General features: G+C 39.4%; 1 protein-coding gene across 8 annotated transcripts in view; it reads right to left on the reverse strand.

Annotated features, from left to right (window-relative positions):
- The window catches only part of Atp13a4 (ATPase 13A4), a 125,898-nt gene that overhangs the window by 24,204 nt on the left and 89,414 nt on the right, over positions 1-12,280 (reverse strand). For all 8 annotated transcript variants that reach the window (XM_070029847.1, XM_070029848.1, XM_070029853.1 and 5 more), the window contains 6 exons: positions 12,074-12,160; positions 11,366-11,519; positions 10,233-10,344; positions 5,998-6,122; positions 2,615-2,778; positions 1,697-1,819 (listed from right to left, as the gene is read on the reverse strand). In XM_070029847.1, coding sequence (XP_069885948.1) covers positions 1,697-1,819; positions 2,615-2,778; positions 5,998-6,122; positions 10,233-10,344; positions 11,366-11,519; positions 12,074-12,160 — 765 coding nt within the window. The remainder of the gene's footprint in view (positions 1-1,696; positions 1,820-2,614; positions 2,779-5,997; positions 6,123-10,232; positions 10,345-11,365; positions 11,520-12,073; positions 12,161-12,280) is intronic.

Genomic DNA, 12,280 nt, shown 5'->3' on the forward strand with positions numbered 1-12,280 from the left:
ATTCTGCTCTTTAAAGCATTCTCTAAATAGCTGGGCACTGGTAGCTCACCCTTGTAATCTTAGCTACTCAAGAGGCTGAGTTCTGAAGATCACTTTTCAAAGCCATCTTGGGCAGGAAAGTCCCTAACACTCTTATTTTCAATAAATTGCACGAAATTCAAAATTGGACCTGTAGCTCAAGTAGTAGAGTACTACTAGTCTTGAGCAGAAGAAGAAGGAGGAGGAGGAAGAGGAGGAGGAGGAGGAGGAGGAGGAGGAGGAGGAGGAGGAGGAGGAGGAGGAGGAGGAGGAGGAGGAGGAGGAGGAGGAGGAGGAGGAGGAGGAGGAGGAGGAGGAGGGGAAGGAAGAGGAGGAAAATAAAAACTTAAAGAAAAGCAACCTGACCCAGAGTTCAAGCTCTGGGATGGCACAATAAATAAATAAATGCCATTGCCTGTGTCCTTGCTAGTTGTTGCTTAGCAAACATGAGACTCTCAGTTCAAGCCTAGTTCATTATACCAGATACTGAGATCTTTGTCACTAGGAAGTAATAGTGTAACCCAAATTCAGTAAAGATGATTTTATGAAAGCCAGGCACTAGTGGCTCATTCTTGTAATCTTAACTACCCAGGGGACTAAGATTTAAGAATCACAATTCAAAGCTAGCCCAGGCAAGACAGTCCATGAGACTCTTAACTCCAATTAATCACAGAAAAAGCCTGACATAGCGTTGTAAGTCAAGAGATAGAGTGCTAGCCTTGAGCAAAAGGAGATCCAAGACAGTGCCTAGGCCCAAAGTTTCACACACACACACACACACACACACACACACACACACACACACACACACACACACACACACACACACACACACACACACACACACACACACGAAAATAATGGCCTATTGGAATTTAGTCTAGCTACCATGAAAAACAAGGACCTGAGTTTCATGGAAATGGAACCAAGAGGGTCTGAGAACTGAACTTCTTTCAGGAGAAGGAAACGAAGCAACTGCTTCTCTGGAAATTGTTCAGAACTAGCAGGAAATAGCCTAAAGATGAAATAGTACCTATTGACCTTAACTTAGTGACGACCAACTTAGGATGACTATGTCATCCTATCTAGACTCAACCACTTATGAAATGCGCTGTCATCCCAAACCTAACTTGAACTAGGGAACACATATGGTTTGGAGGTCTAAATGCCTGTATCAGCTCTATCCACCAAAGGTCCAGTCTCTAGACTAAATGCTTCTGTGATAGAGCTATGGGCATTCTGCTATACTTGGCAGTAAAGTCAGCTTAGCATTCACTCATGGTCTTCATTCTTTGACATATAAGTTACCTTCCCCATATGGTAAGTTTGCTCTTTGTGAGAAAAGTTTTTGTTTGACTTTCTTCAATATATCCTCTGTATAGAAAATACACTAAACATCTAATGGAAATCTTTTATTCTTGGCTTCCTTCTGCATATTTACAACATATCTGCTATATTATGAGACCCTACATGATGAGAAATTAGTGAGAGCTACCAAAAATCAGTCCTTAATACTGACAGTTCAATACTTAACTAGTAAAGTCTATTGACAGGATACACAGTGATCTATGCAGAACTAGGCATAGTTGGAATTTTCAAATTGTTTAGGTTCATGCTAAATAAGTAACATACATGATCACTGTTTTCACAGCGAGATCACTGCTGTCTTCATACTTACCTTTGGCAGTAGGCTGTTGAAATGTTGACTTATGACATGAAAGGATTTTCCACTGAGGGCAAAATGATAACTTCCTTCTCTGCCATTGTCAGAGACTTCTTCCCTGATGTTAATATAATTGTCCTACAAAGCAAGACACCATTACTTTATATTCCTTCATTTGGTAGAGTGGTTAGAACCACATCCTATCTGAGAAAAAGCAAGGACGTCAGTCCAAGATAACTCTTAAAAATTCACCCCGAAGCCCTGATGCCTCAAAAAGCTTTCTCTTCAATGGATGAGTCTTTGTACCTCACCATCACAAGTGAATAGGAAAGTAATGCTTACTCCTGTCCTGGTCTCAGCCTGATTTGATCTCAGTGAGTCCCAGAGAACACTGCATTTCACACATTTCAAGTGTAAAATACAAAAGCACTGGAGCTGAACAAATCGCTCCCTGAAGTGAGATCTTACTATTTTTTTTTCTTACAGAATTATTATTGTTCCACAAGGACACAATGGAAATAGAATACTGACAAGCCTAGAGATAAATGAATAATTTTCTTCCTACCCTGAAAACATAATCTGATTTTCCAGTCACAGCAGTCTCTCTCCTAAGGACTAAATCCCCTTTGAACCCAATAGGTTGACAAACAAGAGAAAATGTGGGAATCCAGTGAGCTTGGCTTACTATACTCTTTCTCATACAACGACAAGGTCTTATGGGTATAAGGGTGGATTAGTCTTAACACCTAGAAAAGCACAGTGTGAAGTATATGAGAAGCTGGCATAATTGAGTTCATTGAAGTGCATATTTGTTAGCCATCTGGAGAAGTGTGTTGTGTCTAGGTCACCTTGACACCTGTGCCATCACAGCTGTCACTTGCCAACACTGTGAGACAAGTTGAGTAACACCACAGAATCTGTGTTCAAGTATACCTGATTCCCATGTGGAACAGGTTTCTTTTCTTCAACTAGTTTCCAAGATATAGATGCTGAGGAAGGCCCGGGTGTTTCGTTTGCCTCAATGAGAATGATTTTCTGGCTTTCAGAAACCATGCCAGACTTTCTGGCCACCGTTATTGCTGTCTGAAGATTGTCACCTACAAGAAAGGAACGGCATCTCAAGATGAAGCTAAAGCCAAGATGAGGTGTCAGTCCTTCTTTTATTAATGAAAGTAATTTCTAGGGTTTCCCCCCCACCGCCCCAGCCTAAATGAATCTTTTCCTTGCTCTGATTCCTTTTCACCAAGTTACTTCATGACTTATTCATATGTGTATCCCAGAAGAAGAAAGTAGGAATCTAAAAGCAAAATGTAAATCGATTTCTGCTATTTGCTAAGGGCTTTGAAAACCTTTAGAATTTCCCTCTTGGGTTAATACAACACCCAGTTGTTTTGCTTCTAGTCAGGATGGACTGAATCCACTACTCCCTCTGATTACAACTGAAAAAATCAAAACAAAACACAAAAGCGAAAACCCAAAAAATATTAGAAAGTAAACAAAAGCATGTAAACTGTTGGGGAGACAAATGTAGAAAAGCAACCCACAAGTGGGAGTTTCTCACTTTTTTCACACGGTTTTGAGATATCCTACTCAGAGCTAATCAGACAGTTAAAACTTCACAAGAGACCCTGTCTTTTGGGAACCCCTGTAGTTGTAAAGTATGGACAAATACTGGGAGAAGACATGGAAACTTATTCACTACAACCACTAATCCAGAGCTACATCCTATGTCTAAAGTAACTAGTAAAAAAGCAGGAATGGAGGCGTGTTTCAAGTAGTAGAGCACCAGCCTTGCAAGCAAGTTGAGAGATTAACAGGTGTTGAATTCAAACCCCATATAAGCAAAAAAGAAAGGAGGAGGAGGAAGAGGAGGGGGAAGAGAAGGAAGAAGATAATAAGAGTAAGATTAAAAGGAAGGAGGAGGAGGAGGAAGAGGAAAAGAGGAGGAAGAAAGCATCGAGGAATTTGACTGCAATATCAAAACATTAGGGTTCTAAAGCCACACTGACCACAAAACAGAATATAAATACTTAATAGATAACTTGAAAAAGATAGTCCACATTGAGACTTGTGATTGTAAAATGTAAATACAATCATAAGAAAACGGAATTAAAGGATGGACCTAGGAGACTTGTATGAGAGCTACCATGTGAATAATAGAAATTCCAGAATGAAAAATAATGATAGAGAACAAGGGCAACAAATTAATGAACAATAGATGACGTTTTACTGGGAGAAAAAAAGGTAAAGTAAAAGTTCTTTCTTTCAAGTTTAATTAGTAAGAAAAGAAAAAGACAAATATATGATCATAACCTGTTAGTATTTCTAAACTACAAAGTTAAATAATAAAGACTACATGAATGAAACAATAAGTTTCCTACAATGGATCGGCATTGTATTTATATAATACCAAAAGGCAAAAATAAATCTTATATACAGATCATAAAGAAACAAAGAACTGTCAAATAGAGAAAGTTATTCCAGATTACCTAGAAATTAGAGACTATATCATCCTTATTTTATTTAATTTATTTTTTGGTCAGCTGTGGGATTTGAACATGGAGCCGGGGTACTGTCCCTGAACTCTTTTTGCTCAAGGCTAGCACTCTACAACTTTGAGCCTCCTCGACACTTCTAGTTTTCTAGTTGTTAACTGGAGATAAGAGTCTCACTGACTTTCCTGCTCATGTGGGTTTCAAACCACAACCCTCAGATCTCAGCCTCCTGATTACCTAGGATTACAGGTATAAGCCACCAGCACCAGGTCATATCATCCTTCCATCCCACCTTTCTTGCAAACAACAAAGGAAACAGAAATTTCAATATCAGGAAAAGAGAAATTAAAGGAGCCGGGTGAATAGTGAAGGACTCTCATTTATACGTGTAAATTGCTATGGATAGATTGTGAAAATGTGTAATATAAACAGTAAAGACTTTTTGAAAATAGAAACAGCATAAGGAAAGGGAAACTAATAATAAAGCAACTCAAGATATAAAGGTCTGACTGGGAACTATTAGAGGAAAAAGTAAGAATATTTTGGATATTGGATCTTGGATCATGGGAGCTTGAATGAGGGATGAGGGAGGACTAAGTACAGAAGAGGAATTAGAAATATTCCAGAGTTTCTGACAAGGGAAGTCAGGATGGGGTCAACACTTTGCTGGGAAAGTGTTGTGCCTTAATGATAGAAATAATGGAGTCAAAAATATCTGACTCTGGCATCAGTGATGACACATGCTCAAAAATTCAGCCTCATTCCTGTGGCTCACCCATGTAATCCTTTCTACTTGGAAGGCTAAATTCTGAAGGATGGAGATTGATGACCAGCCTGGGCATTAAAGTTTATGAGACTGATTCTTCTAAGAGGGCTGGCTGGATATGGTGGTATCCACCTGTTATCCTAGCTAGATTAGAAACCTAACATAGGCAGATTGTGCCCAGGCATGATCCCAGGCAGGAAGCAAAATCCTCTCTTAAAGAATAACCAGCAAAATCAGAGATGGAGGTAAGGTTTGGTGCTAAGAACATTTAACAAGCTTGAGGACCTGAGTTCAAACCCCAGTACTGACATAAAACAATAGGAATTAATCAGGTAATCAATTGTTTGTCTCTAGTCTCTTTCTCAATTAAAAAGTCATAGTCTGGGAGAAAGTGAGGGAAGGGGTGACATTGTCCAAAAAGAAATGTACTCCTTAACTGACTTGTGAAATATAACCCAATAAAATCATATTTTTAGCTATGTTTTCCATTGAAAATCATTCATTAAGAAACTTCACATGTCTGTTGAGTGGTCTCTTCTAATTACTCCTAGTTTGAGTAAGCAGGGGTTTAGATTTAGAAGTGGAAAAGACAGTATATTCTTTTTATCACCACAGTTATAGATGCTCTTATTGACAGGCTTTCAGTGTAGTTACTAGACATGTTGGCTAAGCATCCTTCTTCTCCTAACATTTGACAATAAAAATCATAGTGTTTGCATTTGCATGGTCCCAATCTTTCTGTCATTCTGGCCTTATTTCAAATGTCGCCACTCAGAGAGGCCTCTTTCATCTTCCATGTCTTAAGCATATGGTCAGGCACACTTTATCTCAATACATTTATTGTAACGCAGTATGTGATTAATTGATTGATTGATGTTTTTCCCTCCTATCCCACTGAAAAGGAGGCCAGGTGAGCGCTGTAACTTTGCCTTTCTGTTGCCTGTCTCCAGCACCTGGAATGGTGCCTTGGGCCTGTATTAGGTAATCACAACCACCAACATTTGTTAAACAGCCAATCCCTACATCAAGTTCTCACTGTATATTGTGTTCAATACCTGTGACCATTACTGTTTTTATCCGAGCGGAGATGAGCTCTTCCAAGACAGGCTTTGTCTCTTCCTTTAATCGATTCTCCAAGATCAGTAGCCCCAGAAATATTAGATCTGATTCTACCTTCTCTCTAGGGAGAAACACACACACATATATATATGTAAGACTATATGTGTATTTGTGTATGTATGTGTATGTGTATATATGTGTGAATATACACAGAGAGAAAGATGAGAGATTGAATCAAAATATCACATTATAGCTTACTTACACTAATTAAAACAAAAAAGCAAAGACAAAGATTCCTATCAGTGTGGTCCCACTCACTCAAGCCCTGGTCTCATTTACTATTTATGTGCCAAGAACAATCCTGAAAAAGAACAGGAGGAGACATAGGGGATATTGAGGGATTTTTGTTGGATGGAATCAAGAGGAAGGAAAATTATGAAACAAACAACCAAACAAATGTCATTTTAACCTTTGTAAAGAATGCATGAGTCTCTCCTACCTGCCTGATTTTCAGGACCTCACCCTCTAGCCACAAGGAGGCGTTCTAGCTGGGATACAAAGTGGCAAATGAGTGAAGCAGAAGAAAAATGTTTTAAAGTGCTGGTTTCTCTAGCAACCAAGGCTATAATCAAGTCCATGTTAGCCACGGGAAGGATGATATAGGTCAACAAAAGGGGCCTCTGTGTTAAGTCCAAGCTCTTCCCTCTCTTCTCCCTCTCCTCCTTAGAGTATGGATGTTTCTACAAATAAATGAGCTCTCCAAGGTTCCTACTCTCTATGAGGACATTTGTAGAAACAGTCTACTAGACTCAGTATGGAGGGGGTGGGGCTGCCTGTCATTAGGGATTTGGAAGACTTGTCCATGATTCAGTTACTAAGACAGATGTACAAGAACAAACCCCCAGCTCTGGTAATTCTGGCTCTGATACAGATGAAAGCATCTCCCTGAAAGCCCTCTAGTTTGCCCTATCCATCTCAAAAGTTGGCCCCCATGTCAGCCTGGTCATGACTTCGTTATTGATGCTCCTAGAAAGCTTTTCATACCTCCTTCAATGGGCAGCAGGAAACGGACAATGTTTCAGGTACTCAGCTCAAAGCAGATTTTGAAGGATGGCTTTCCCCAATGCTCTGGGCCTGACATTTAAGTCTCTTTACAATCTGGTTCCAAACTATCTCTCCAGCTCCATCTCTCACTAAATAATTCCACCCTGGCTCCAGCTCAGTTGATCTACTCTCCATGGATAAGCTCAATATGTAGCCATCTCCAGACATTGGCTCCAAACTACTCTCTAGGCTTTCTTTCTTATTTCATGGAAATGGTTATGAAGTCCTATAATTTTCTGTTGATATTATTCCTATATTTTGAGACACAATTCACATGCTTTTCTGCTGTTAAAGGCTTCCCCAGATAGAAGTAATTATTCCCTTGGTTGTCTTACTTTTGCTTCACTTGGGTACATTTTATTTGTCCATATAATTAACATTCTTAGCCTTTTTTTCATCTACTTCTTGATATTCCCTAAGCTCAATCCCATCTGATTCAAGACTGTATTTATTGATGCCCACATGGTACCACACCCAGGAAGAGCTTGGAAAAGGTGTGCCCAGTTGAAATGTTCTGATGATGCCTGTTTGTGGCCACACAAGCTAGAAAAACAATCCTTTCTTTTATACGGTTCTCAATGAAAACTCAGACTCCATTGGTATTCACTAAGCAACTAACAAGCATCACAAACAGGACTGAGAAAAAGAGAGAGGGAATATGCAGAGACAAGGCTATAGCATCTCATGGCCTCAGAAAGTCCATATTTAGCAATGAGGAAAAGATCAGCCATGGGCCACTTTGTTTATACTTAAAGCTGGATGTAGAAAGCAGAGTCCTATGGAGATTTAGAGGAGGGTACAATCATTTCTGGGTAGGATAATTGGAGAATCCTTCCTGGAGGAGGTGATTTTGATCTGGTTCTTGGACAACTTATCCAATGCCTGGTTGAGGGCTTACAATAATTCTTGTAACCTCATATTCAGGTTTCATGGTTTAGACAGTGTCAGAGATGATACAGCATGGGCCAAACACAAGTTTCCATATTAGGCTGAGGAAGGGCTGAAGGATAAACATCTAACATATTCCATGACCCACCTTACTAGTAGGAGTTCTAGCTCTGACATACAAGCTCTGTCGGTTTCAGTAAATAAGATAATCAGGAGACTGGTTCTATTCTTAGCCCACCAGTGCCTTGCTGTGTGTCCATGGCTTTCCTTATCCGGTAATGACCTCATTATTGAATCTCTGAGGTTTCTACTATCTCTACCCCCCCTCATTGTTTTTCCCATGACCCAAGAAATAAGGTGTACTCCCTTGAACACTCATAAATTCTGAACCTTCAGGTAGTATGTTCTTTCTTCCTTCTCCCTGCACAGCCAGTATACTTCCTCCGGAAGCATCTAACACTAGTAAAGAATGATGGCAGCAATAGCAAGTGACATCTGCCACCCGTAGCATTATACTTCATGCTCTTTAAAGCCATGTGATTTTTAAGGAAATTTATGCATAAAGTGGGCCAAAAACATTCAAAGTAATTCTGATATCAGTGGTGGACACACCCTGAGTAATCATACCCAGGTACACATACATGCATGCAAACAAACAGACAAAACAAACACAGAGAGAATGACTCCACATCCTACCTGCCTTCGGAATACTTTACTAAATATTCATGAACATCTAAAATTGCTTATACTTATCCTGTCGGTTTAGGATTACACTGTTGATACTATAATGTTATGCCACTATATCCTATACTGTGTTAGCCTTAAACAAGACTCACATTTTGTATGCTTCCCTTCTCTATCCTGTACAAATATACACGAAGTATTCTTGAACACTGTTGACTTTTTTCAGACCTGTAACTACCCTCTTAGGAGTTTTATAAAGAGTTGTTTACTATTTCTCAAAGTCCAAACTTCAAGGCATTTGAGATTATACTAGGTAGCCCACCTGTATCAGTCTGCACCTGTAGCTGTCACAGACTCAATGATTCTATCTCTCATGCAAGCATTTTGCTCACTGTTGTTTTCATGGAGCCAGATGTGCACTTACTAAAGTACTACTTTTTACTAGGTTTATGTTTCACTTTTTTTTTTTTTGCTTTTAACTCTATAGGAAGGTATAACATTTACTTTTTGTTTTTATGTGCAGGTAATGTGACTTATAAGTTATTTGTAAGTTCTATCTTAGTATACTGACTGCAGAATCTAAAATTTAGTTATAACTACAGCAGGTTGAGCCCAATTTTTTTTTAAACAGATAGGTTAGGCTTTCTAAATTTAAAATAACAAATGAACCTTAATTAACTCAAGAACAGTGTAACCAGTAGTGCATTGGAAATGGCTTTGAAAGCAAAATAAACATGGTAGCCTAAAAACAGTGGAAAATAAAACCACAACAAATAAAGTAGAATCATGATTACTGCAGTCTCTTTGAATTGTTGAGCAGTTCTGTTTTAACATATATATATATATATATATATATATATATATATTAGAAGATATATTACATACATGTTATGTTTAGATTTTTCCCAGAAGTTAAATAGCTGATCTATAGTCCTTGGTCAGACCTCTAGCTAAGTAGAGGGGCATATGTGTGTGTGTGTGTGTGTGTGTGTGTGTGTGTGTGTGTGTGTGTGTGTGTGTGTGTATGTGCACTTTCTAAAATGAGATGAGCTCCCCAAGGAAACTATTTCCCCAAGGAAACTATTTTTCTGTAAATATTACCTAGGTTATATAAATCTAATATATGTTTGCTTGTTTCATTATGATGTATATTTTTATTACTCTTCATCAGGCAAATGTTATGTTTCATTACTTCCAAACAATCCACCAACTATAGTTTTCCTCTAAATGTGGGTGTGATCACAATGCTAAACCCTGAAACATTAGTTATTGTCATCTGACTGTCTTTACAAAGATGTAGAATTGCACTATATTTTACATTTTATATACCTACTTCTCCTAAATTCTCTCTGTTGGCATTCACATCTGCTTTGAGATTTTTGACATAGCAAGGATGGCTAGATCCCTGGTTAGCAATACTTAGAGACACTTCATGTACAAAGGCTGAGTAGCCCCATTGCTGCGTGCACCTGTCCAGCACCCTTGAGTCCCATCCCCGTCTGGTATGTCATCTTCCCACCATAGCATCTAGTTTTATGAAACTCTTCTCCTTTACCTTTTCAAAGCAATTGTATGGTGGTCAGATTCCAGCTTCTTGTAGGCTAGAGCTATGACCCGGAAACCCTGTGTTGTATAAATCTGAAGTTCACTAATAAAACTAGGTGGCACTGTTAAGAAAACAACACAGGATTAGTATGTGGCATTTACTTAGGCAGAAAAAGTCATTACAAACAATTCTTCTAAAAATGTTACACGAACAAGTCATAAGATATTGTCAAGGATGACTTCTTAGACTCCGGTGAAGCTGACATGACATGGTACTATATTTTAAACATGAAAAAAGATAGAGAACATGAAGAATTCTTTCTCTCCAGTTTAATCATCATATTTGTTGAGGGTCAGCTATATGTTAGGCTTTAGTAGTACAGAGAATAAACTTGAAGCTTGGCTCTAAGGCTCTCTGTTGAGTTGGGTAACAGCTACTATACTAATTCTATAATCAAAGAAGATCATGGCTGTGATCCAGCCGTCACATCAAGACAGAGAAGTGCTTGAAAGGGGGGTAATAGTTGGCTGGAAGGAAGTGAGGAGGTGAAGCAAGAAAAGCCCTTTGCAGCTGAGGGACCACTGTGTCCTCCCTGCATAAATGAGAGAGCAAGCCTTGAGTAGTTGGCTCTGCTCAGGTAGTAAAGACAGATAGTAAAGTCAGTGTCTATGATTCTCTAGGACTTTGGGAATGTAGGTTACAGCCTATGGGATAACAGTGAAAGAAGTCAAAGCAAAAGAAAATTAATGTAGCTGTGATGGAATTCCCTATCAGGTCACCTCCTGGGATATGATTGGAAGCAGGGAGACAATTTACCAAGTATTGAAATGATGAAACATGGGACAGCCTGAACTGATGCAGTAACAGGACTATGGATTATCAGTGGATAACACAAAGGCACTGAGGGACAGAGGGGAATCAGGGATGATTCTAGAATTAGGGTACCATTACCCAAGATGGTAAATTGGGAATTACAGCAAGGGAGGAAGGTAAGTATGATGTGGGTATTGAGTTGGAATTGCAAAGAATCAACCAATTAGTGATGACTAGTCAGCAGCTGGATTCTAGGATCAGGAGTAGGGGGGGACAGATTTGGCTATAAATACAGATTTGCCCATGGGAATCCAAGTCTGTCCACCAACCTGTCTCAGCTTGGCAAAAGCTGACCACTCTTTCTGGTGCACCTTTCATAAATGCTAGTCGGTCCCCTCCTATCTCCTGGACAATGACTGTCATCCTCTGCAGAGCTGATGAGAATGGGAACTGGTGCAGGATTGCAATTCCATCCATGGGAACCTGGGTGAGGAATGGGAAAGCAAGAGGAATATACTGGTACAATTTCTAGTTACTAGAAATTCACTACTCCTCTTTTAATTCTTATTTTAGAACATAAAGAGGAGCACCTGTGGCTCATGTCCCTAATCCTAGCTACTCATAAGCCTATGAGGACAGCAGTTCAAAGCCAGCCCAGATAGGAGAGTCCATAAAATGTTTATCAACAATTATCCACCAAAAAAGCCAGAAGTAGAGCTGTGGCTCAAGCATTAGAGTACACATGCACACACACACACACACACACACACACACACACACACACACACACACACACACACACACACACACACACACACACACACCTTTCATGGATAGTACCCAAGGCTAAAACCAGCACAAAAGAAAGAGAGAAGGAGAGAGGGGGGGAAGAAAAACAAAAGGAAAAAATAACTCATCATTTTTCATCCCTGAAATTCAGAGTCACAGCTGTGAACTTGTGAACTTTCAAAAATTGTGTGTCAGAGGGAGTTTCCATTGTGTTTGGGTGTTAGGGGGTGAACGGCATACTGGCTTACCTGGTTGGCTGTTTTGCAGGGCTTAACTACCATGGCATGTGCTGGCACTCCCTTGATGTGGAAATCATCCCCAGAAATTGCCATTTCCTATTTCACAAATGAGATATTTCACTGCAGACGTCTGTTTATTGTCATCTATTGATTCTGTGCTCAAGCCTTGCCCTTAAGAAAATCTTCCAACCAGCTCAATATGCTTATAACACCTCT

Source organism: Dipodomys merriami, unplaced genomic scaffold (genome assembly GCF_024711535.1).
Source record: "Dipodomys merriami isolate MVZ:Mamm:240054 unplaced genomic scaffold, mDipMer1.0.p SCAF_2, whole genome shotgun sequence".
Classification (NCBI taxonomy): Eukaryota; Metazoa; Chordata; class Mammalia; order Rodentia; family Heteromyidae; genus Dipodomys; species Dipodomys merriami.